This window comes from Talpa occidentalis, unplaced genomic scaffold (assembly GCF_014898055.3).
Source record: "Talpa occidentalis isolate TD23 unplaced genomic scaffold, MPIMG_talOcc4v2.1 talOcc4.9, whole genome shotgun sequence".
NCBI lineage: Eukaryota > Metazoa > Chordata > Mammalia > Eulipotyphla > Talpidae > Talpa > Talpa occidentalis.
Window position 1 is genome coordinate 94,783,580 of NW_023605305.1, and position 26,826 is coordinate 94,810,405.

Sequence of the window (26,826 nt, forward strand, 5' to 3'; positions counted from 1 at the left end):
AATAAAATACTATTCAGTTATAAAGCAACATGATTAAAAAAATTTTCAACATGCAATAAACTTAGTAACCTCTGATTAGGACTCCAAACACAATATGATATCTATGGAAAAGAAAAATCCAAAATCATTTTTGTATTCTCTTAGCTGTCCCTTTGGAAAGGAGTACAAAATAGCTGTATACTAGTCACTATTTATATTTATAGTACAAAAACTTATACCAAGATGATCTAAGTATTTTCAAGGGAATAACATTTAGATCAATCTCCCTACCATACTGAGAGACCAACCTTAGGATTTAGGGTATCCCCATATTAAGCTGTTCTAGGGAGTGATCAAGAGATCCAAATTAAGCCTGAGTAGAGTTCTTTAAGTAAACTGAGGTACTACTGAGATTTGAAGTCCTGAATCTATGGAATTTTCTACCTCTAAAATATTTCATGGTGAACATGAAGATTCAGTTCACAGAGATTATGGAGTAAAGTTATTCTTGCCAGCTATTCATTTTTATGGACCTTCATTTTCACAGCTGAAAACCAGAAATTTACTGCATGTGCATAAAGAGTTCTTAATGATGAAGCTAACCACAGGAAGCATGAAACCTTAAAATTTACTTTCTGCTCTGTAACAAGAGTACTACTTAAGAAATTTACTTTTAAATTGGAATCAAGAACATTTCTTTCTACCAAATATTTAAAAATGAAATCTACAGATTCTGGTTTTTCAATTTCTAATGCTGAAGCTTGCTAATTCCCTGAGCATGTTTGTTTAATTATGTTACATTGGTCTATCATGGAGTCCAGAATACTCATAATTTGAAGAATAATATTCTGTTATGCATTTTTTACAGCATTCCTGCTGGCATCCACAAATAGGAGAACTTTCCAAAATAATACAAAACTGGCAAGTAGATTTCTGGCAACATTATTCTAACATTGATTGTAGTTACCCTGCTTTATTTCATCAAGAAACAGTTAAGACCAACTTGGGGCTATCTGTCTTAGCCATTATCTTGGATTCTGTAACTAAATATCACTTAGGGGTATAAAAGGTACAAGTTCAACACAGGTCCCAAGCAATCAGTGATTTTATACATGAGAAAACTGATTCAGAGTTTGTGATCTAAAATACAGACTCTCAAGTTTGAGGACTATAGGAAATCTAAGTGTTTCTATTTCTATTAGCAGCTAATCATTAAAGTTCTTTAATAGCCTTGAAGAGAAGCCAAGTTAGCTTCTGTCAAGTACACCTTATGCTAAGATCTTCCTATATATACTGAGATAGCTTTCTGTGGCCTGGAATGTAGCAGCAATGACACTCAAATGATAGATTTCCTTAAATGTTCTATATTCGTCATAGCCTACCTTTTTCCGATAAAGGTATTACAATATTTGAGGACAACAGTTAATCTCCATCCCCTAAGTTTCTCTTCTTCAACACTTAAATAGTATTTGTTTATTTTACCTTAAACAACGTATCCTAGTTGTTTTCCTCTAAAAGGCGTCTAATTTCCATTTTTACCCTTAAATATGGAACTCTGAGTAGTATGACAACAGCAAATAATAAGGAATCTAATAATTTTTTTTCCTGTTTTCTCTTAGTAATGAAAATGTGAGGCTTTTTAATGTGTAAAAACACCAAGTCTAATTTAACTGCTAAGTAAGTACTAATTATGTCCTCTCTAATTTGAGGAGTGATGACCTTTATGTTATTCTCACCTTCTCTATATCCAGGACTTTATCCTGCATCTCCTTTAGTGCACACTGAGACTCAGCTTCACTCAAACGTGCTTGTACCAATTCCTTCTCTAGCTGCAGCACAAAATCTTCATTGTAGTTGGAACTGCATTTATGCTACAAGTTACAGACATATAATGAACTTTCATGGAAGTGTGAGCATGTATATACAATAAAAATAAACGTAATCACACAATACAGTAATTAAGGACAACCAAATAGTTAAAGCAACAATTATCAAACATTTCCATCATATCGTCTCTGATTAACTCTCTAATGAATAAAAACCCTAGATTTGATTATCTATAAAGAGGATCACATTATTGGGTATTGGTGACTAGTTATTACACTGATCAGATTCAATATGTAAATGATAAATACCTCTTTCTATCTGTCCACTCATCCACATACTAAGTGTTTGTTCTGACTTTATAGACCTGAGCTGTAATTAATAGTGTAGGAATTAGCCACAGGTAGCTACCAAGCACTAAAAATGTAGTTAGTCCAAATTGAGAAAGATTCAAAGCATATATATTGGATTTTGGTAAGGAATAGAAGGGAAAGATATCTAATTAGTAATTTTTATATTGATTACATTTTAAAATATTTTAATACTCGAGTTAAAACAGAAAATATTAATTTTATTTGTAATTACTAATGACTCCTTTCAACATACACATAATATTGCTATTGAACAGCACTTTTATAGATTACAGAAGACAAATACACATTCACTAAAAAATTTATTTAAGTCAATGAAAATAAAAACAAGGTACCCAAAATGTGAACTATCCCAAACTACAATAGAACATAATGTAAATGCTCTTAGCAATGTAGATCTCTTTAAAGATATACAAGAAAATGATTGCTTGATGGAAAGAAAAGCAGATCCTGCAAAAAACAAACAAACAAAAAAACCATGGATGGAAGAAACCTCCTCATTTCCTTGCCTACTCAATGCAGCCACTTCTCTATAATGTGAACAACAATGCGGCCACTTAAATACTTTTTTAAACCAGTTTCTATACAAAAGTTGTTCTAAAAATAGTAAAATGATATGTAATCTACCATTAGAAAAGATTTACTAACTCATTTCAGAGTTTAGCTCATGCAGTAAAGAAAAAGATGGCAGCTCAAAATCTCAAAATAGTAGTCATGAAGAATAGATTGCTAACAGCCTGAGGAACATTTCTCCATACAACAGAAACAAATATCAATTCAAACTCTATTAAAAACTATTAAATACTTAATTAAAATATATAGTTAGTTTGTTGCCCCAGTTACCCAAAATGATGTCACTGATTAAATGAGGACTTTGCAACCCACTCATGTATTATTTCTCCTAGTAATTTTCCAATACTATTAAAATGATTTTTCAATCAAGAAGTACATCTGCAAAGGAGATGTCATTGTAGCAAATACTTAACCTTACCAAAAAAAGGAAAAGGCACTGTTTTGGAATGATGACATACAAACTACAGGAGCCATAATTTTTGTTTAATGAGATCAGTTATTTAAGGAGTAATGCTAGGCTTTTTTGCCCTTAATCAAAAGCTCTAACAACTGTAGTTTAGGATTATTTGCCAAACCTGTATTAAGAAATCCCCAAGAGCACATCAAACCCAAAAGGTCGATATGAGAATGGGATCATTGAGTTGGTGGTATGAACCAAATGATCCAACCAAACCCCAAAAATAATACTAATACTGGAAACAAATTTTTATCAATAAAATTAGCAAAACTAATTGTCCTCTATTATCCAAGAAATCAATTCTAAATTCCAAGGTTCAAACGTTATTTTTCCTTTCATACTTACCATTTGTTCCTCAACCCATTGATCAAACTGTTCTATGATTGCTAACAGTATCAATACCCAGTAACACAATAAAAACTCAATGGAAAGCCCTTTTATACAGCATTTACCTCCACTAGTCTAAGACACTTAACACACTGACCATTCTTACTTAAAAATTTTCTGCTCCCTTTAGATATTGAGGTATTATACTTCCATGGCTCTCCTGCCTCTCAAGTATCTGTCTCCTCTGCTACTTCATTTAGATAAGTATGGTTTGGATGTATAAGGACCCAGGGTTTCATGAATGTGAGTTTTCTCGCAATCTTTGTATTAATCTTATTTTGTATATTCATCCTAAGTGACTTAATTCACTGTCTATATAACCTGTATATAAAGGCAGTATCAGATAAATGTCTAAACATACAGTCTAGACATTAGATGAAATCACCAGAGAAGAATTTATAATAAAAAGGGGAAGGTGGAGGAGAGGGGGCAGAGAGAACATATAATGATGGAACTCCAGAGACGACAGATAGATGAGAGGGAGGGGAAGGAGGGAGGGAGGTATAGGGAGACACACAGAAAGACTGAAATGGTGACTCTCAGTCCATATTTCCAGATGGGGTCTTTCTACTACAAATCTATATTCAGAACTTTCTATTGATCTCATCATCTGGTTGGCCTCATATTCACCTCACATTCAACATTTCAAAACTGAATTCCCCATCTTTTCCTCCTCGCCTACTTACTAAGGATCCTACCATCTAACAAATGATCCAGTCAAAACCTCCCTCTTCTATTCAATCCATGCCATTCAATCACAAAAACTTAGTAATTTTTCTTCCACATATGTCTTGAATTTGTCTACTCCTATTTACTTTCATTGTTGTTGTTTTCATTATGCCCTCATCTCTTTCTTGGGTCTATTGCAATACTATTATGTGTATCCACTCCAAACTACTGACCTAGTGGGTATTATTTCATGTTTTACCTCATTCTAAAATGTAATGAAAAGAAGGCAAGTCCCCTAACTCCACCATTTGGATAGATATTTTCTGACCCCACTGTTTGAGCCTAAGGAAGTTATGATTCCATGTTTATTAATAAAAACATGGTAATGAAAATTATACTTTAATAAAATATTCAGAATAAACCTAATTCCACTAAGCCAATTCCATACCATTAGTAAATATTTAAAGAGGTTTCTTGCATTATGAAGTAAAAAATATCCATATTGGAAAAAGATCCACACAGATGTATCAAATACTCCCCAAATTTAATTATGTATTTTTTAAGTGACTAAGTAATCTATTAAGTGATGTCAGGGTGAGTTTGACTATGTTGCCAATGTATTATCATAACTCAATGTGTTTTTTATAGTGAGAAAATAATTTGGTTAAATGAATTAGCTAGTAAATTCTTAATTTACAAAACAATAAACTTTTAATTATATATTTAACATGAGGTGTGGGAACTGAATGTTGCAAAATAATCTACAAAACCTCTTTGTTTCAAACAAAGGCAAAATTTACTATAGTGTGGAAGTATGGTACATCTCCACTGTCACATCCAAAAGTATCTGAAAAAACTATTTACACAAGGCAAGAAGTCCAGAATAGGTTTCTATACTACAATGCAAAAATCATAGCAAGAAAAAAAGAAAGTTTTATCTTTCTCTTCCTCAGTGTAAGATTCCAGAAAGATGTCTATAATCTTCCCTACCATATGCTCTAAAGTCTTCAAAAAAAAAAATCCAAGAGACATGGATGTACTATTTAAAGATTTTCCAAATAAATGCTTTGAAATGTTATTATGTAATTTTTAATATGATTTGTTCTCAATATCTGAAAAATTACATATATCCTTTAAGGTTATCTCTGGCTCTTATGTATTTTGACCTGGAAGATTTTATTTTTTTAATGCTGAAAAAAATGTTCAGAAACAATTACTTCAAGTAAAGTAATCCCTTTTCCATTATTTAAGCTAAAAAAGATGACTATGACAGATGAATGCAATACAATTAATCTTATACTAAGGTCAATCTAGTTTTGGATGAAAACCTCTGTCCAGATTTATGGGCATATATGCTCTTAGCACAGATGGTTAGCATGTGTACATACTTATATAGATTTACAGGCATATTGACTGTGAGCATACGTGTTTACTAAAATAAACATGTAAAACCATCGCTACTCTGTTTTGGACTTTTATAAAGATATATCAACTTGTCAATAGTTACAAATTAAAATAGCTTGTTTTTGAAATGTTACTACGAAGCAGAGCTAAAGAGTATAACACAGGAGAGATGTTAAACATTAACTTCTGTTTTCATCAAGAGAAGCAAATTTACTAGGTAAATCGGGTATGGGGCAATTCCTAAATGCTGCTGAAAAACTCATTTTGTAAAATAAATTAGCTAGAAGATTTCCTAACTTCCACTGGAAAACTGGTAGTTTGGAGTTTATTAATATTTATTCATGTGTCTAACCTAAGTTAGATTATGGTTTATTCCTTATATATTTCTCTTATCAAATCTTTGATTCTTAAAAATTCATATTTTCTTCTACAAGAAAGGAAAAAAAGGTCAGAAAAAAATCTTGTCCACCCTGTCCTTCAGTACTTCCTCATACAAACATCCCAAGAACTTCAAAAACTAGTCCTTTCAGTGTTCATTATAAACTGTTATAATTCTCCTTGGTTCTACTCTGAGCCAAGAGAGCTGTTATAAATACTTCCTTATTCAGGACACCTGAATGATAACTAGTCATGTGTGGGGCAAAGAGCTTTTAAACAGAAACAGCTAAACAAATACAGTTAGTCTCATTGGGAAAAATTATCCAGCATAGAAATACTCGTGCCCAATCACACTTAAAGGTGAAAGAATCAGATATGCAACTACATTACAGATCCTTTATGTAATACCTGGAAAAGATGATGTAGAACATGTAAAACAAATACTTATAAAGGGTGGTTTAATCTTAATGCTTGGTATTATTTAATCTTAATGCTTGCTGAATATTATTTAATATAAAATGTTTAGTGTACTAAACTAGTAAATATTAACTTAGCTAGTAAATTAAATACTAAAATCAACAGGTAAACATGATCATTTTTGAAAATCAAAACTATCAAACTGTCAAGAGTCAGCATAAAATAGAACTGTTGGGCCTCCCTAGTGGCACAGCGGTTGAGCGCTGGGCTGCGAAACTGCCCTCAGCCTCTGCAGCACCGGTTTGATCCCCGGCTTCCAGGTGAGGGTCCCACATGGCGCGCAGACCTCTCCTGCAGCGCCCGCTGCTCCCCTCAGCAGTGCACCTCGGTCCTTCTGCCTGCTCTACTCCCCGCTCTGGCTCTGGTGAATTCTCTTACCCTCCCGCGCTTCTGACTGTACCTAGTGCTTGTATAAATAAATAAATAAATCTTTAAAAAAATAAAATAAAACAGAACTGTTAAAAATAATTGCCCAATAGGGCCTCTCCTGGTGGCGCAGTGGTTGAGAGGTAGGCTGCGAGGCTGCACGTGGCCTCTGTAGCGCCGGTTTGATCCCCGGCCGCTGGTGAGGGTCCCACAGGGGTGACAGACCTCTCCTGCCGCACCTGCTGCTCCCCTCAGCAGTGTATTTCGTCAGTCTGCCTGTTCTATTCCCCACTCTGGCTCTGGTGAGTTCTCTCACCCTCCTGCGCTTCTGACTGTGACCAGTGCTTGTATAAATAAATAAAAATAAATCTTAAAAAAAAAATAATCACCCAATAAGTGTACTGCATAAAGGCTTTTTAAAGAATATCAATTCTGAAAATTAATTAATAATTCACCTTTTAAAATCTGCTGCTCAAATTTCCATTAAGATCTGGAACAAGACAAGGATGTCCACTCTCACCACTGCTTTTCAACATAATACTGGAAGTCCTAGCCAGAGCAATAAGACAAGAGAAAGACATACAACGAATCCAAAAAGGAAAAGAAGTCAAACTATCACTATTTGCAGATGATATGATAATATACATAGAGAACCCCAAAAACTCCACAGAAAAACTAATTCAACTAATCACTCAGTTCAATAAAGTGGCAGGATACAAAATCAACACGCAAAAGTCAGTAGCCTTCCTATACACAAACAATAACCTGAAGAAGAAGAAATCAAAAAAACCATCCCTTTTATTATCGAAACAAAAAAAAAATCAAATACTTGGGAATAAATCTAACAAAAGAGTTGTAAAGGACCTATACAAAGAAAACTATAAAACACTGTTAAAAGAAATAGAAGAAGACACAAAAAAATGGAAAGACATCCCCTACTCATGGATTGGAAGAATAAAGATTATTAAAATGGCCATTCTACCAAAAGCAATATACAGATTCAATGCTATTCCAATAAAAATTTCAATGTCATTCTTCAAAGAAATAGAACAATTATTGATGAAATTCATATGGAATCACCAAAAACCCTGAACAGCCAAAGCTCTCCTGAAAAAAAAAAAGAAGGGAATGGAGGCATCACACTCCCAGACTTCAAACTATACTACAAAGCCATAATCATCAAAACTGCATGGTATTGGAACAAGAACAGACACACAGACCAATGGAATCGAATAGAAAATCCAGAAATAAACCCACAGATTTATGGCCATGGCCATAATCTTTGACATGGCCAACGAATCTTTGACAAAGGAGCAAAGAATATGCATTGGAGCAAAGAAAGTTTGTTCAATAAATTTTGCTGGGAAAACTTGGTCGCTACATGCAAAAGAATGAAGCTTGACTACTACCTAACACCATGCACAAAAATCAACTCAAAATGGATTAAAGAACTAGACATAAGACCTGAAACCATAAAATACATAGAAGGAAATATAGACGAAACACTACGTGATATGCACATCAAAGACATCTTTACAGACACATCATCCAAAGCAGTGATAGTGAATGCAAAGATAAGCAGCTGGGACTACATCAAATTAAAGAGCTTCTGCACAGCAAAAGAGACAATAACAAAAACAAAGAGAAACCCCACCAACTGGGAGAACATTTTTGCACACAACACTAATGATAAAGGACTGATCACAAAAATCTACAAAGAGCTGATGAGACTCAACAAAAACAAAGAAAATAATCCAGTCAAAAAATGGGCAGAAGAGCTAAAAAGAAACTTCTCTGAAGAGGAAATGTAAATGGCCAACAGGCATATGAAAAAATGTTCAACATCACTTGTAATCAGGGAAATGCAAATCAAAACTACAATGAGATACCATCTCACACCAGTGAGAATGGCACATATTAAAAAAACTAGCAACAACAAATGTTAGCGAGGATGTGGAGAAAAAGGAACTCTCCTGCACTGCTGGTGGGAGTGCAAACTGGTTCAACCACTATGGAGAGCTGTGTGGAGATTTCTGGACCTACTAAACATAGAGCTTCCATATGATCCAGCAATTCCACTCCTAGGTATTTACCCAAAGGACACAGAAACATCAATTCCAAAGAGTACCTGCACCCCTATGTTTATAGCAGCACTGTTTACAATAGCTAAGCTTTGGAAACAATCCAAATGCCCAAAAATAGATGACTGGATCAAGAAGATGTGGTACATATATACCATGGAGTATTACTCAGCATTCAAAAAAGATAAACACGTGCAATTTGCAGCAACATGGATGGAGCTGGAAGGGATCATGCTCAGCGAAATAAGCCAGAAAGGAAAAAGAAAAATACCAGATGGTCTCACTCATAGCAGGAATCTAGAAAACTTAAATAAGGGACCAGGAAAAAGAATAACTATAAGAAAGAAAATACCAAAATCAACAAACAACTATGAACCAGAGACACTATGGGGTCAAAATAAGGGGTTTGTAACTGTATGGGGAATATATAAATAAAATTTAAATAAAAATGAAAAAAAATAAAATAAAATCTGCTGCTCAAAAGCTTAATATATTATTGTAAAATATATTATTCCATAGAATATGGAATATCATTGTACCAATAGCATTAAAATCATTAAAAATAAATGAAACAGCAAACAAAAGTCAAAAATCTCAAATGATACAGAAGAATTCATGAGTAAGAGAGATTTAGGAGGAGGGAAAGGGTCTTTTTACATAGAATACTTGTTGATAAGTGTAGAAAATGAGAAAATTTTAAAACCACTATTTTGGATACCCAATCAGTATATGTTAACCATTAGATAAAAAGAGAACAAAATATTTATTTAGTTCAAATGTACTTTCAATAGATTACTTATAAGAAACCATGCCTTTGTAAGGAAGAAAGTAAAAACTTAGCACGATAATTAAACTCAGCCTCATTAATAATGAGAACTTGGGCCTCCCCGGTGGCGCAGCGGTTGAGCGCTGGGCTGCAAAGCTGCCCGCAGCCTCTACAGCCGCCGGTTCGATCCGCTGCTCCCCTCAGCAGTGTACTTCATCAGTCTGCCTGTTCTTCTCCCCGCTCTGGCTCTGGTGAATCCTCTCACCCTCCTGCACTTCCGACTGTACCCAGTGCTTGTATAAATAAATAAATAAATCTTTTAAGAAAAGAAAAATGAGAACTTATGTACTTCCCGAATTAAAACAACAAAATTTACACTACCTACCATCTAAATGTTTGAAATGTTTAACTGAATCTAGTGAATTTCCTGTAATGTTTACAGGAAATATAACACTCTGAGGAAGGAATCAGGTAAGCCCAAAATGAGACAACTGGTCTACAGCTATAAAAAGTCAATGTCAGGCTCCCTGGTGGCACAACAACCTATGAAGTTGTCCACAGCCTCGGCAGCACGAGTTCGATCCCGCGGCCAGCCAGGGAGCAACCCACATGGCACAGCAGACCTCTCCTGACTTGCCTGCCCACTGCTCCCCTCACCAGTGTATTTTGGTCAATCTGCCTGTTCTGCAGTCAAATGCTCTACCACTGAGCTATACCCCCGAATCTGCCTGTTCTGTTCCCCACCCTGTCTCTGGTGAATCTTCTCACCCCCCACACCGCTGGCCTGCACCACAGCTCTTGTATGCATTAATAAATAAATCTTTAAAAAAAAAAGTCAGTGTCATCCCTGACAGTGGTTATTGTTTATTCTCTTTAGTCAGTCGAGACAGAATTTTACCAACTTTCTTGATCATTTCAAATAACCTACATTTGGTTTCATGGATTTTCTCCATTTATGTTTACTTGTTTACACTGGTTTTAATTTCATTGATTTCTACTTTTGCTACTTGTTATTTCTACTTGGCTTAGGTTGAATTTGGTCTTATATTAAGGGAGTAGTTTAGATTATTAGTTTGAGACTTTCATTTCCGTTTCTAATATAAGTATTCAATGATATGTATTTTGCAATAAGCACGATATAGGCACACCTCACAAATTTTGCTAATGTGTCATTTTCATTTAATTCAAATATGTTCTGATTTCCCTTGAGAGTTTCTCTTTGACACACAGGTAAAAATCTATAATGTTTTGTAAATTTACAATATTGGGGAATTTTCCAAGTTTCTATTATTAATTTCTAAGTAAAAACTGTTGAATCAAAGAAGATAGCTTTGTATGATTTCAATTACCTTAAATTTGTTAAAGTTTTATTTTATGATCAGGCTATGTTCTTTCATTGTAAATCATGTACGCTTAAAAAATAGATATCCTATTGTTACTCGTAAAGTGTTCCATAAATGCCCATTAGGTCAAATTGTTTGATAATACTGTACAGGTCTTCTACATTCATACTGATTTTCCACCTATTTGTTTTATCAATTATTGACACTGATATTGAAGATTTCAATGTATTGATCCACTTCACCTTTCAGTTTTATCAATTCAGCGTCATGCTCTTCTGTTATTAGGAGACATGCATTCCTAAATCCAGATATAACACAAGTTCTCTGCAAGCTACTTAAACCTGAATTAGGTCATTATACTTCTAGGTCCATGTTACAGAAGACTGTACTTCTAGGTCCATGTTACAAAAAATATCACTAAGATATATCTCTGAATCTTAAACTCAAGGACAAGGTTTCAGATTTATTTCTTTGAAATAATCTTTTAGTTTTTAATTCTAAATAGACTAGATATTTTGGAATCTTAATTCATCAAGCAACATATTAACTACATTTCTGAAATATTTCATGTGTGAAATTCCTAAACACACTCTGTGTATGAAGATTTAAATAAGAAATTATAATCAAAGCATAGGCACAGAAGACAGACTTCAGACATCTCTTCATTTGAATATGAATAGCCTCTTGATAAAGTTAATTACCTATAAAACCCATTAAGTCACTACTTTCATTAAGTCAAGGTATTTCTGTGCCTTGACTAGGAATATATCATGAGAAAGCCTACCAAATAACAATGGCACTTAACACAGTTTTTTTAATTGAAGAAACAAAGTTAATTTGTTATGACATACATAGTAAGTTGGCTTTTAGTAAGTTAAATTTTTCTAATTGTTCACAAACCAGAATTCTAGAAATTTTAAATGAAGCATCAAAGTCACTGATCCTCTTTGCAGATAGCTAGCCATTATTACCTAGTGTAAGAGCTACATTTGCCCACCTCAACATCGTTAGTACCTTGCTCTCTACCACACTTCAAGGATAACATTGCTATGATCATTTTATAAGTTATTTTAATGTCTATGTATATGTACTTTGCTTTAAAATTGGAAATTTATCCAAGATTCTCTTATTTTCACCTATTTTCTGCATCGCTGATTTAGATGTTTTACAGTTTATACCAGTTTAAAAGAACATCTGCTTAGTGACAAAAAAAAAAAAAAAATGGAAACAAAACTAAAGTATAGAGATTTGCTTTCTCCTTGTTCTATCTTAGCCCCAAATGTGGGTCTATCTTGTCCCTGAAAGGAACACTAAGATTTTTTTTTTTGTTACACTTAGCAATTTTCAAGGGTTTCAGTTCATTATTTTTGATTCCCACTTAACTTTTTCATTATAAACAACATTCTATATTTTTGATAGACATCTACTTACAGGTCTCAATATTGAAAAAACTTTTTTTTTTTTTAAGATTTATTTTTTATTTATACAAGAGCAGAGGTACAGGCCAGAGAAGCGGGGGGTGAGAGGATTCACCAGAGATAGCGTGGGGAGCAGAACAGGCAGACTGATGAAATACACAGATGAGGGGAGCAGTGGACGAGACAGGAGAGGTCTGCTCGCCATGTGGGTGGCTCTGAGGCCGGTGGGGATAGAACCGGCACTGCAGAGGCTGAGGACAGCTTCATAGCACTGCGCTCAACTGCCTGCACCACCAGGGAGGCCCAATATTGAAAAAACTATGCAAAAAAAACAAAAACAAAAGCAACCCAAAGTAATGATTCTTACATATTATGACTGCAGTTTATGGTGAAAGTAAATATCGTAATTATCTTTATAACAAAATTATATGGCACTTATAACTCAGTTTAGTTTAATTCCCAACATGTTCTGGTTTTCCTATTTTTATGCTTTTATTTTTGGTATTTCATACAAAGAATCTGATGTGCCATCTTTTTATTGTTAATTTACCACTCTTCTATTCATTTTTATTAAATATCTTCAATAACAGGGAAAAAATTACTCAAGAATAAGAGCTCAAATAAATAGCCTTACCTTTCACCTCAAGAACTAGAAAAAGAAAATCAACAAAACCTAAAAGCCAGTAGAAGAAATGAAGTAATAAAAATGAGAGTAGAAATAAAAGAAATCATACAGTCCAAAGATTAATGAAAACCAAAGCTGGCTTTTTGAAATAATAAAATAAGACAAACCTCTAGCTAGGTTCACAAAGAAATAAGGAGAGAAAACTCAACAGGATCAGAAATGAAAGAGAAGTCACAGACATTTCAAACATTGGCAGAAATTCAGAGGATAAGAAGATATTACCATGACTATTTGTATGTCAGTAAGTTCAATAACCTCAACAAGCTGGACAAATTCTAAGAACCATATAATGATTCAAGATAAACAGGGAAGAAATAAAAACAAAAATACAACAATTACAAGCAAGGGAACTAAAACAGTAATCAAAACTCTCCAAAAAAACAAAAGCCCAGGACCAGATGACATCACAAGCAAGTTCTACCAAGACTTCAAAGATGAGCTAATACCAATCCTGCTCAAACTCTTTCCAAAAATAAGGATGGAATAGTTCCAAACACATTATATTACTCTAATACCAAAACCAGACAAAGAAAATACAAAAAAAGAAAACTACAGACTCACTTTCCTAATAAACACAAAAATCCTCAACAAAATCCTAGCAAATATAATCCAACAAAGCATTTAAAGTGGGATTTATACCAGGGACGCAAAAATCGATCAATGCAATTCACCACATAAAAGGAAAACTAAAAAACGTATGATTGTATCAACAGATGCCAAGAAAACATAAGATTCAACATTCACTTATGATGAAAGGCTTTGAAAAACTGGAGAAATGAAACATATCGCAACATAATAAAGGACCCACATGACAAACCCACAGCTAACATCATTCTCAATGGTAAGAGAGCTGATTGCTTTTCCTCTAAGATCTGGTACAAGACAACGATGTTAACTTTCACCATTATTGCTCAACATAGTATTGAAAATCCCAGTTAGAGCAACTAGGGCAAGAGAAGGATATAAAAAGAATACAAATTGGGAAAGAAGTAAGCTATCATTATTTGCAGCTGACCTGATAATATGCATAGAGATTCGTAAATAGTCCAATGAAAAACTATTCGGAACAACAAATCGGTTCAACAAAGTGGCAGTTACAAAATCAATATATAAAAATGAGTTGTTGTTCTATGAACAAATATAAGCTAAAAGAGAAAGAAATTAAGAAAATGAGCCCATTTATAATTACACCCCCAAAACGAAATACCTAGGAGTAAACTAAAAGGAGGTAAAGATCTATACAAAGGAAGCTATGAGACACTTAAAATAGAAGATAGAAAGAAGTAGAAAGATATCCCTTACTCGTGAATTGAAAGAATAAACCCTGTCAAGATGGCCACCCAACTCAATCAATATACAGACTCAACATAAATTTTATCTAAGTTTCAATGTTGTTCTTCAAAGAGATAGAACAGATAATACTGAAATTCATATGGAACCACAGAAGACTCCAAATAGCCAAAACAATGCTGACAAAAAAAGAAGAAAAATGGAGTATCATACTTCCAGCTTCAAATTACATGACAAAGCTACAGTGATCGAAACAATATGACACTGGAAGAAAAAGACACACAAAGCAATGAGATAAAATTGAAAGTCCTGAAATAAACTCTCATTGCTATGACAGTAAGTTTTTAACAAAGGAGTCAAGAACATACACAATGGAACAAGGAAAGCCTCTTCAATAAGTGGTGCTGGGAAAAAAGGATAAGCTGCAAATGAAAGAATGAAGCTAGACCACGACCTCAAACCATACACAAAAATCAACTCAAAATGAATAAAACACTTAGAAACCATAAATACATACAAGTAAATATAGGCAAAACACTCTACGCCACAGGCTTCAGAGATTTTTTTTGTGGATGTCTCCAGCAGCAAGGAAGACAAAAGAGTATAAATAATTGGGATTACATCAAACTAAAAAGCTTCTCCACAGAAAAAGAAACTGTCACTAAAACAAAGGGAGCTAACCCACATGGCACAGCAGAGCTCTCCTGTCTAACCCACTGCTCTCCTTAGCAGTGTATTTCAGTAAATCCACCTGTTCTGCTCCCCACTCCGTCTCTGGTAAATCCTCTCACCCCTCACACCCCAGTTCTTCTATGCAAAAAAAAATTAAAAAAAAAAATTTACAAAGAAACTCTAACAATTCAACATAAAGAAAATAAATAACCTGATCCAAAAAATGGGCTGATCAGCTAAACAGGCACTTCTCCAAAGAAGATAATACAGATAGCCAACAGGAGAAAAAACATTCATTATCACTTATTGTTGGGGAAATGCAAATAAAAACCACAATGAGATATTACCGCACACCAGTGAGAATGGCCCATATCAAAAAGACCAAAAAACAAGTGCTGTTGAGCATGTGGAGGAAAAAAAACCTCTTATACTGTCGATGGGCCTGGAGACTGGTCCAGCCCCTTTCAAAAACAGTGTGGAGGTTTCTCAAAGAAACCTAGCAATTCCACTTCCAAGTATCTACCCAAAGAATACAAAAATGCAAATTGAAGGGAAACATGTAATCCTATGTTCACTGTAGCACTATTTATAATATTCAAGCCTTGAGAACAACCTAAGGGCTCCAAAACAGATGAAATGGATAAAGAAAATATGGTATATGCACATGATGAACTACTACTCAGTTACCACAAAAGATAAACTACTGTGATTTTTGGCAATATACATGACTGCAGGTGATGATATTAAATGAAATAAGTCAGAAGAATGACAAATGCTGGATAGTGTCTCTTATATGTAGAATACAGAAAAAAAAAACAAAAGGTTAAAGACAAACCAAGAACTAACCATAGAAGCTGACTACAGAACTGAGGCTACCAGAGGGGTGAGAGCAATGGACTCTAGAGGTGAACTATGGATGTCCCGGTGGCAGGTACACTGCGGTAAAAACATCTGTTCTGACATACAAATAATGATATAAACCAATGTGACATCAATAAAAATAAAGTACTGGATGCTAAAAAATAAAAACTAAAAAAAAACCCCAACAAATTATTGATATTACGGCTTTTTCAATTGTGAATTTTTTTTCTTTTAGCTTTTAGTTTCCTGATTTTTATACCAACATGTTGATGCTATTTCATAATTTTATACTGAATAAAGTAATGTCCAATTTTGAAGTCATTCTATTTGCCTTCTAGAGGCACATATTCTAGGTTTAGCACTTTTTCTGCCTATTCATGCTACAATCCAGCTATTTGAGAACAGAAAATTGAAACAAGAAATATCTTTTCAAGGATAAACAGATGGGTTTTCTTTTTAACCTTCATATTCTTGATTAAAATCACACTACTGATTTTACTGCCAATGGAGAAGGATGTCTAAATTGCAAAAGATATCTTAGGTAAGCTGTATAATCAGCAGTTCATTAGTTCCCTAAGTTAGTTAACATACTTTTTTTAAAGTTCTTTTCATTTTAAAATCTTCTCTCGGGCCTCCCCGGTGGCGCAGCGGTTGAGCGCTGGGTTGCGAAGCTGCCCGCGGCCTCTGCGGCGCCGGTTCGATCCCCGGCTGCTCCCCGGCCACCAGAGGAGGGTCCCACATGGCGCGCAGACCTCTCCTGCCGCCCGCTGCTCCCCTCAGCAGTGTGCTTCGGTCCTTCTGCCTGCTCTGCTCCCCGCTCTGACTCTGGTGAATTCTCTCACCCTCCCGCGCTTCTGACTGTACCCAGTGCATGTGTAAACAAAACAAACAAACAAACCAGCAAACAAATAAATAAAGCATGCCTCTATAAAAAAAAAAAAAAAAAAAAAAAAAAAAATAAAATCTTCTCTCTTCCTGAGAAAATGTAAACATATACCTTAACCAATTATTTAATATCTTGATGTGGTACATGAAGGCTACAGTATTTCATAACTTATAAATTAGCACGTTATCAAAGTTTTAAATTAGATTTACATATATTCTACATGTTTGGTAATATTTCATCTGCTGAAGTTAATATATTAAAATTGGGGCCTCCCTGGTGCCCGCAGCCTCTGCAGCGCTAGTTCAATCCCCGGCCACCAGCGACGGTCCCACATGGCACGCAGACGTCTCCTGCCGCGCCCGCTGCTCCCCTCAGCAGTGTACTTTGTCAGTCTGCCTGCTCTGCTCCCCACTCTGGCTCTGGTGAATTCTCTCACCTTCCTGTGCTTCTGACTGTACCCAGTGCTTGTATAAATAAATCTTTAGAAAAAATTAAAATTTCCATGGCAAATATCTTTATGAAACAGATTTCAAAAGTCTAAAAAGCAGGTCTGAGATACATCACTTAGTTTCTGTGACTTAGAACATAATATAAGGAAAGAAAATATTACCTATTTCTAAACAAAACTGTGTGGACAGGAGAAAAAAGTCAGAATGAGGAGTCTTTCTACCACAGCAAGACCCCTAAACTTATATAGAACATAAAATTGACTAAGAATGCATTTAAAATAGAAACAAAATTATTCAAAACAAGAGCACAAAAATTGTGCAGGAAAAAAAAAGGTTTAAAGGGAAGGGAATGAGAAAGGCAAGAAACAGCACTAATAGACTCCTTACCCATTGTTGTTGGTGCTGGAGCTTCCTGATGGTATTTTCAGCTTGCTCCAGCTTAGCACTGGCCTCATCACTCTGCTGTTTGATGGTGGCCAACTCCCGTTTTATGAGGTAGTTTTCCTCAGCCTCCTGGGCTCTTGTCACTTGTCCCTTAGGACATAATTTTTGTGTGTGTAAAGCAATTTAGGATAGATTCAAGAAAGGTCTGCTTTGTGAGGTTTAGTTATTTATTTACTTTGGTATGTTAAAAAAAAAATCACCTCAGAGAATAGAATAGTTTTAAGTAGTTATTAGCCAGCAGCTCATTATTGCTCCAGCAAATTGAGGGAAACTAAGTAAAAAAATTCATCTGACAATCTTAAGAACAATTCTTTCAGTCAATAAAAAATTCAGTTCATGCAGTATTACTGAGTTGCACATGCAGGACTAAAATTTTAAAGGAATAGCAGTGGATTTCTCAGAATTCACTGATTGTCATTTTTGGAAAAAATATTTTAAAATAAGGTTAGCTTTAAAACGTGCAAAAGATATTTATTTTAATAAACCAAGATTACATGTTACCAAAAATTAAGGTTACACCTATGTATGACCCAAAACTTATTTCTAGGAAAATGCATGTAAAATTGCATGCATTAAAAATATGAATGCTAGGTTTAGGACTTTCCTTTAAAGTTAGAGAAAATGCTAAAAAAAAAAACAAAAAACTATACCTGTATCAATCTATCTGCCAAGGAAGCACTTTCCTACAAAAGGAAAAATTCAGATAGAAATATCAGAGAAAGAAATAAAGGTGATAAAATTAGGAATAGGAAGAAACAAAGCATACCCAAATTCCACCTACTTTTCATTGTAATTAAATGTTTAGATTTTTAAACTATTTTTATATAATGTGCTTTTACTCTTAAACTGTAAGAAACATGTATCAAAATAAGGGTGAAATGCAGAAAATCATGTGCTTCTAGAAGAGACCAAACATAAATTCTAAGAATTTTTTTCATTATTCAGGACAAGCAAATATCTTCTTTTGAAGCATACCTTTAAATCTTTATTTTTAGATTCAGCCATATTGTTAAGCCACTTATATGAAAGGGAGAAGGAATTTGAGTAAGCAACTTCACTTATAAAGTATGACAGCAATTTGTGCAATAGCAACTTCCAAAGATGCAAAGCAAGAAAAATATGACAAATGAAATTAACGAGCTCCACATAATAACCCCAGCAATAAATGAGTAAATTTTTTGGTTACAGCATTTAATTGATACCATAAGTATTTATAGAATTCTAAGTGCTAAAAAACACATCTAGGCCATCGAAGTCAGTAAAAACTATTCTTCATTTTCTAAAGCAAATCCCAAACTTAACACCTTCCTATAGCACTTTTATCATTCTGAAGCAATTGTGAATTAGAAAAATGCTCTCTGTGAAAATGACTCACTCTAAATGTCTTATCCAAAGAGAAAAGACCACCTCAGAAGATGTATATTTTAAACTGTGCTTAGTGAAAAAAAGGTCTGTAATTAAAATGACTTGCAATTAGGTTCAACCTTTTGGTAGAGGCACATCTCTAGTAAGATGGAAGAAATACAGGAAAACTATTTTTGCAATTATTAACATACCTGCAATTATTATACAAAAAAAATGTAATAAACATCCTGTCCTTGTTCAGTGTTATTTAATAAGAAACCATGAATACTTTCAAACAAAAGACCATTATTCAAGCTATCCTTGTTTTCATTAATTTCTTTCTTGAATATAGAATTGCATATTTTCATGAAAGTTTAAGATACTAGGCAATATCATGAGTAGTACGTTTAAGCCTGCTTATACCCCTTATCTTTGGTTAAAACAAACAAACAAACAAACAAACAAACACAAAAAACACCAAGAGTTTGTGAATTCAAGACATTTTTCTTTTAATAAACCAAAACCCTTAACTATATTTTTATTCAAATACATTCTTATAGCATCAGAAACAAGACTACAAATGACATCACATCAAAAGCACGATATGAAACTAATGCATTTCCATATTTGCCCAATTGTTTTATATGAAATAGAAGAAGTAATGAAAGGTATCAAAATATTGTGAGAACCGAAAGTTTCAGCACAATTTCCATGTGTTTGAAAAAAAAAATCATAGTAAGTGTTTTTATATAAAGAGTCAGTCATTATCACTAAACTTAAAGCAATCCTGGTTCTTACAGGAGTCACTGTCACATTGTCATGTTGCCCTAGAAAATCAGGGCAACATTTGAAATGTATCTTTAAAACACTACACAGAATGGATTTTCAATTAGGTTACCTCCAAAGAACATATTTTTTTAGAGATTAAATGTAAAGAAAACAAATGACATCAATATGTTACTCTAATAATAACCTTAGTTTAAACTATGACATTCAAAGACTAGTGACCAATTTTTAGTAAACACTTGTTATACTGTTAAGTAGGAGTAAGTTAGGCAAACTATGCAGTCAATGCCACAATTACAGAGACATGAGAGATTTCATGTTTTTATTTTAGGCAGAGAGAAAACAATACAGTAACATTCAGCAGAAGTTCCCATACAGTCATTTACTTACTTTTTCTAATGTTTCAATGCGCTGTTTTAAAAGTCTATTTTCTGTGCGTAACCTCTGTAAAGAAAGAAAGAGAGAAAGAAAAAAAAGAAACAAAGAAAGGTTTGCAAACATCCCTGAGAGGAAAAAGAGCTATCTAAAAATGTACCACTTTTTATAAATAAAAAAGGAGCCTAAAGAATGGTTACTTACTATCAAATTCTTAAAGGCTAAGAGTAACAAATACACTGTAAAGGAAATAACCATATATTATTCCAGCTATGACTTAAAAGTTACAGTACATGCAGCAATAACTCCTTTCTTTTTATTACCTATCACAACTCATATTTTCATATATATGTATACCCTCTTTAAATAGAAAAGATTCCAACAAATTCATCTCCTACAAAAGCTATCTAGAGTTTTAAAATGTCTATCAAGTAAACAAGAAAACAAAAAAATAAATGCTCACAGGATATATATCAACTCATAGTTTAAAACTAGACCAAGCTCCACATATATAATATGTATAACAAGTTGCAAAATTTCTTACTCCTGAAAATACAATCAGTTGTTTTCATCAAATGAACTGCTTAAAAACTTAAGAAAATTGGGCCTCCCTGGTGGCGCAGAGGTTGAGCGCTGGGTTGCAAAGCTGCCCGCGGCCTCTGCGGTGCCGGTTCGATCCCCAGCTGCTCCCCTGCCACCAGAGGAGGGTCCCACATGGCGCGCAGACCTCTCCTGATGCCCGCTGCTCCCCTCAGCAGTGTACTTCGGTCCTTCTGCCTGTTCTGCTCCCCGCTCTAGCTCGGTGAATTCTCTCACCCTCCCGCACTTCTGACTGTACCCAGTGCATGTATAAACAAAACAAACAAACAAAAAATAAATAAAGCATGCCTCTATTAAAAAAAATAATAAAAAAATTTAAAAAATTATTTAAAAAAAAAACTTAAGAAAATTAAGTTATTACTATCATTTACTCATAGTCCAAAAAGTAAAACTGATTTAAAAAAACTTAGTTCCTAATTATACAATACCAAAGTCCATCAAGTTACTGCCATTAAGTATTAAGTCTAAAATACATTTTAAAAAATGCCATCTCCTTTTTGCATATCTCACCAATATAATTTCACATTAATCCCCAATCAATTATTCCTTTTTGGAATCTCCTAATTGTTATCATACATGATCCTATCACTGTCTTTTGAAAACCCCTCCTACCTTTGGTACCAATTTGTTGCAAACCTCAATCCAACCTTTTTCCTTTTTCCTTTAAATTCCTACTACAATATTTTACTAAGAAAATTCTATCAACTCAATCTATTATTCTGCCAGTGAAAAATAAAAAAGCTTATATAACAAATAAGGCTCTCGGGCCAAGGAAATAAAAGACCCTAGGAATTACTATCTCTTAATAAATGAACCACAAATTGGAAAAAACAAATCTTAAGAGTTATTATAAAGATAACTTTTGCAAATTAGATTTTTGTGTTCAACTGACTAGAACACATTTAGATTATTTGATATGGATATTAATTTATGTTTAGTCTCAAACTTCAAAATAATTTGAGAATAAATGCTTCTTATTTTTGGCTACTTATGTATATAGTGTGAATAACACAAACAAGCAATTCTTAAATGCTGTTAAAATCTGAAAAGTCAAAGAAACAAATGTGATTCTCCAAATGTCTTAAAATATTTCATCCAAAAAATGTAACATTTTGTTTATTCTAAAAGATTTAGAAAGTTAAGTTCAATTTAGTGAACAAAGTTAGTGTTTCAATAGAAAGAGCTAAAATAGTAAAATTTAGAACTAAAAGCTTTCACCTGGATTTCCTCACATCCCCTTTAAATCTTCTGAAATTTTGCTGTAAATAAATAGAGGGTATTATGCTTAGTGTAAAAAGACAGAGAAAGACAAACACTGTATGATTTTACTCATAATGGGGTATGTAGAGAGACAAAAAAGTGGATGAACTAAATAAAAACATTTAGACTATAAGTAAATTAAGTAAAAGGGCTCAACTGTATGGTGAAGGATAGAACTGAACAATTAGTGGTGAACTTAATATATTATAGTATGTACATGATTTCACACCTGAAACCTTATATAATGTTATAATGCAATGTTATTTCAATTAAAAAAAATACAAATGAAAAAAGTCCTAACCACACAAGAAAAACTGTAATTGTGAGGATGTGGTACTAAACCTTACTGTAATAATCATACTGCAATGTTTACATATACAAACTCACTAAGTTGTAGTGAGTTAACTTTAATGCAAAGTCATATGTTAATTGTATTTCAATAAAAGTGAAAAAATTTTTAAGAAAAAAATTAGATTTTGTTCTCCAACAGCTACCAAATTTTTTTAATACCACTTTTTAAACGAATTATCAATTCCTAGCATGTATGACATTTCTTAAATTTTCAATCATTATAGATTTTCGCTTTCCTTTCGCTCCTTTAGTACTTAGTATACTTGTTTGGTGGAACCCCTACTGTAAATAAACACATCTGTGTCTGTCCTTTTTATTGCTCTGGGTTATCAAAAGGAATTATATTTTACTGGATAGGTTAATGTGTATTTTATGGGGAAATTCATAGCTTTATACAGAATGAAGTTATTTGTGTACCCCTCTTTATTCATCTTTTAAAAATGCAAAGTTTTTCATTATTTCTTAGGTTCTATCTTAGTTTCCATTTAGACTTTTATATATGCTTTCATTTTTAAATGGGATTTCTTTTTCCATGGTATTTTTTGAACGTTTATTACTAACATGTAAGAAAGTTAATGACTACAATCTATCACTTGACAGATTTCTCATTAATTTTTTAGTATCTTTTTTTTAATCACATTTGCTGGAACCGATCTTGCTTACAATTTTACTGAAAAAATTGAAACAATCAGAAGAGAACCCCATAAGCTCTCACAATCACATTCTACTCTATTTGTGCCCATATGTTTTACATTCACTTCTGTTACTGTGGACTAACTATTCATGTTATTAGATGGAGTTAAGTCCCATATTCTGTTGACTCCCGCAATTATCCCCTATCATTGAACGTTCCCACTTGATTACACTCTAAAAACATGTGGTTGTTTTTCCCATCTGAACAAAAAGGACAGAAAACAACAACAAAAGGCCTCAACAGCACTAACCTTTCTAGCTACTGTTCCATTTCTCTCTTCTTTACATCAAATTCCTGAAAGATAGTCTATACCTGCATCTCCATTTTTTGTCTCATTCCATTATAGTCAAATTTAAGTTACCACAAGTTCTCTGCTCTTTCCAGTTATCTCCATGCCAATAAACTGGAGATGTAGCCAATGATTACTTCTCCATCCTCACCTCCCAAACTTTTCTTCAGCATGATACAGTAAATCCTTTTTTTTCCCCCTGAAAGATTCTTTTCTCCTGGCTTCTACGACATGTCTCTGGTGTTCTCCTGCTTTGCTGCTTTACCCTTGTCTCCCGAATCATTAAATGCTGGTCGACTCTCAGACCCAGTTCTCGAACACTCTATTTTAGCTACACTCATTACCGACATAATCTCATCCACTCTCATGGTTCTTAACACTGCCATTGTATCAGTAACTATGGAATTTATATTTCTAGCCCATCCTCTTTTAACTCCAACTCCAAATATTCAAGGGGCTACCTGAACAGCTCTTAGGCATCTAATACATAAATACCCTAAACTCTGGGCTCTTGTATTCCTCCCAAACCAGGTCTTCTGTAGGCTCCCCATCTCAGGTATCATCAACTCCACTTTTCAATTTGATAAGGTCAAAATGCTTGATTCCCATTCTTCGCACACCTCTACATTTAACCTGTCAGTGTTACCTTTATAACACATGTAGAACCCAATCACGTCATTCATGTTGGCGCATCCAAAATGACCTATTTCTCAACTGGCATCCCTCTGACCAAATTCTCCCCTTCTTCCAGGCTTCCATGTATCTAGCTCCCTCACTTCCTTTAGGTCTTTATTCAAAAGTAACCTGGTCAACTTCTCTAAATTTTCAGTCCAAACACTATCATTTTATTTTCCCTCCCCTAAGGTACCTTTTCACCTGTTCAACACTTATCATCACCTAAAATACTGCATTTTACTTTTCTATTTATTGCCTGATTTCCATAGTAGGATATAATTTCCATGGGGTAGGAATGGTCTGTTTCATAAATATATCTCAAGCACCTATAGCAGTACTTGTGCACAAAGTAGGCACTTTAAATATCTGTTAAATGAATAACTTTCAAATAAATTATGCTGTTGTACTAATGGCTACATAGTAGGAGTTGTAAATGTTAGTAACGCCATTGAAAAATGGGCATTCAAATTCTTCTCATATCCCAGTACATTAAAGTCTCTTGGAAAGCAACACATGTATGCAGTGAAGAACACACATAAACTGTGTGTTAGAATAACATAAACTGGAGTTTAAATCCTTAATATCATCATTTTCTAGCAATGTGATGACTAGCATTAGGTGAGCTTTCTGAAGTTTAGTTTCTTCATGGAAAGATAAGAACTGTTTCATAAGGCTATTATTAAGAATTTAATATACCACTTTCAGTGCTTTACATCTTTACATGTGTCCCAAAGCACACGTTTAATTACTAGATTAGCAATCCACGTCTGTCTTAAAAAGAGTGGGGGGATAAAGGTTTTGCTTTTTAAAGATTTTTGGGTTAGGGGCCTCCCAGGTGGCGCAGCGGTTGAGTGCTGGGTTGCAAAGGGGCCCACAGCCTCTGCAGCGCCAGTTTGATCCCCGGCTGCTCCCCGGCTGCTCCCCAGCCACTGGATGAGGGTCCCACATGGCGCGCAGACCTCTCCTGCCACCCGCTGCTCCCCTCAGCAGTGTACTTCGGTCCTTCTGTCTACTCTGCTCCCTGCTCTGGCTCTGGTGAATTCTCTCACCCTCCCACGCTTCTGACTATACCCAGTGCTTGTATAAATAAGTAAATAAATAAATCTTTAAAAAAAAAAGATTTTTGGGTTACCCTAATATAAGCTAGAATTTTTATACTTCTTACCTCCTCCCCCTCAGGTGGAACGTAAATAGACTGGAAGATACTGATAAAGATATTTCTATTAACAAAAAATTTGATGCAGTAAAATGTAAAATTCTCCGCAAGGAAAAACTTATTCTAAAAATCTTCCCATGATACTTTCAGAAAAAGGAGTGGGAAATACCTCAAAGTTTTATCTTGATCAGGGAGCTGACAGATATAATCATTAGAATAAAGGTCACCAACCCAATGGTCTTAGAATGCTAATTAAGACAAAAACAATGGAACCCTCAAACATATTTTACAACATCAAAAGCTCATTTTTTTTACTTCCATGTCAAATTGTTTAATCATACTACTATTTGCTTTGTAAGAAATGGAATAAGACTATGCCTCTGAAGGCTTTTGAGAACTAAAGCAAGAAAGGACTACATTAACAGAACCCATTCCCTTATAAAAAGGACCTTATGGAGAAGGTAAGAGAACGTAAGAAAGCAGCATTTCTCATTTTAGAGATAAGTTCAAATAATACGTGATTAATTAAATGTAAATGAAGTGTACCTCTGCATTATGACTGAGATGAATTATCAGGTCCAAGTGAAAAATCAGACAAAGCAAAAAATGTGCAGTCACACAAAGTGTCTTGGCTTTGTCCTTTGGGGGTTAGGAAGAGTGAATAAAGAGATGAAAATTAAAACAAGGAAAGAAAAAGCTGTGTAGAAAATATATAGAGAAGGAACAGACTACCTTTGAGATCAGCATACTTTATTTATCCATTATGTTCCACTAACTTTTTTAACTTTTTTTCTTTCCAATTCTTTTCATAATATTATGCCAGCTGTTTTTGCCAGACACATGGAGTGGGCATTCGAAAATATTTGTGAGGTATATGAACTATAATCTTCCCTTTTTAAAAAGCCAAGTTTGAAAAAAACTGCAAATATAGGTTAAAGAAGGCTAAAGATCTTTTTGAAAAGGCCTCTGGATATTCCTACATTCATGTGACTTAATTTTAGAAGAAACATCTTCAAAAGCAGTGATTATTTCCAGAACTGTGATTTTTTTTTTTTTTTTTTTTTTTTTTGCAATGACATAGCATAGTGAAATGAACAGGATGGCCTGCCCATCCTTACATTCTTGATTTGTAGTTCCGAATATTCATGGTATGCGATAACCCACACTTTCTCCCCACTCAGGATGGCGTATATTTTACTTTCAGTAGGTTGAAGTGGAGGGTATGACTTAATATTACCCTTACTCATGGCACCTAAAAGAAAAGCAAATGGTAGAGCAGAGTTGGGATGACAGAAATTTTAAAAAGGAAGGAAAAATATCCACAGAGTTTATTTTTCTTTTTTTCCTCTCTCTGAAAAATGCAGAAGTATCTGTTTCCAATTGGTAGGGAACGGGTGGTAGAAATGGGAACATCTAGAAATGGGAAGACAGGGCTGGTGAAAAAGAGGTCACACAGAAAAGTAGGAGAGTTTGTCTCCCAGGAGGCTTAAAGCAGGACCCCAGCAAGAAAGAGTAC

The 26,826-nt window shown here is 34.2% G+C and overlaps 1 protein-coding gene across 2 annotated transcripts in view; it reads right to left on the bottom strand.

Moving 5' to 3' along the window:
- The window catches only part of EVI5 (ecotropic viral integration site 5), a 169,179-nt gene that overhangs the window by 89,482 nt on the left and 52,871 nt on the right, over positions 1 to 26,826 (bottom strand). The window contains exons 11-14 of one of the 2 annotated variants that reach the window (XM_037500545.2): positions 20,301 to 20,354; positions 18,431 to 18,463; positions 17,724 to 17,870; positions 1,716 to 1,850 (exon numbers count right to left, since the gene is read on the bottom strand). In XM_037500545.2, the coding sequence (XP_037356442.1) occupies positions 1,716 to 1,850; positions 17,724 to 17,870; positions 18,431 to 18,463; positions 20,301 to 20,354 (369 nt within the window). The remainder of the gene's footprint in view (positions 1 to 1,715; positions 1,851 to 17,723; positions 17,871 to 18,430; positions 18,464 to 20,300; positions 20,355 to 26,826) is intronic. The other variant, XM_054691519.1, reaches the window with a different exon arrangement.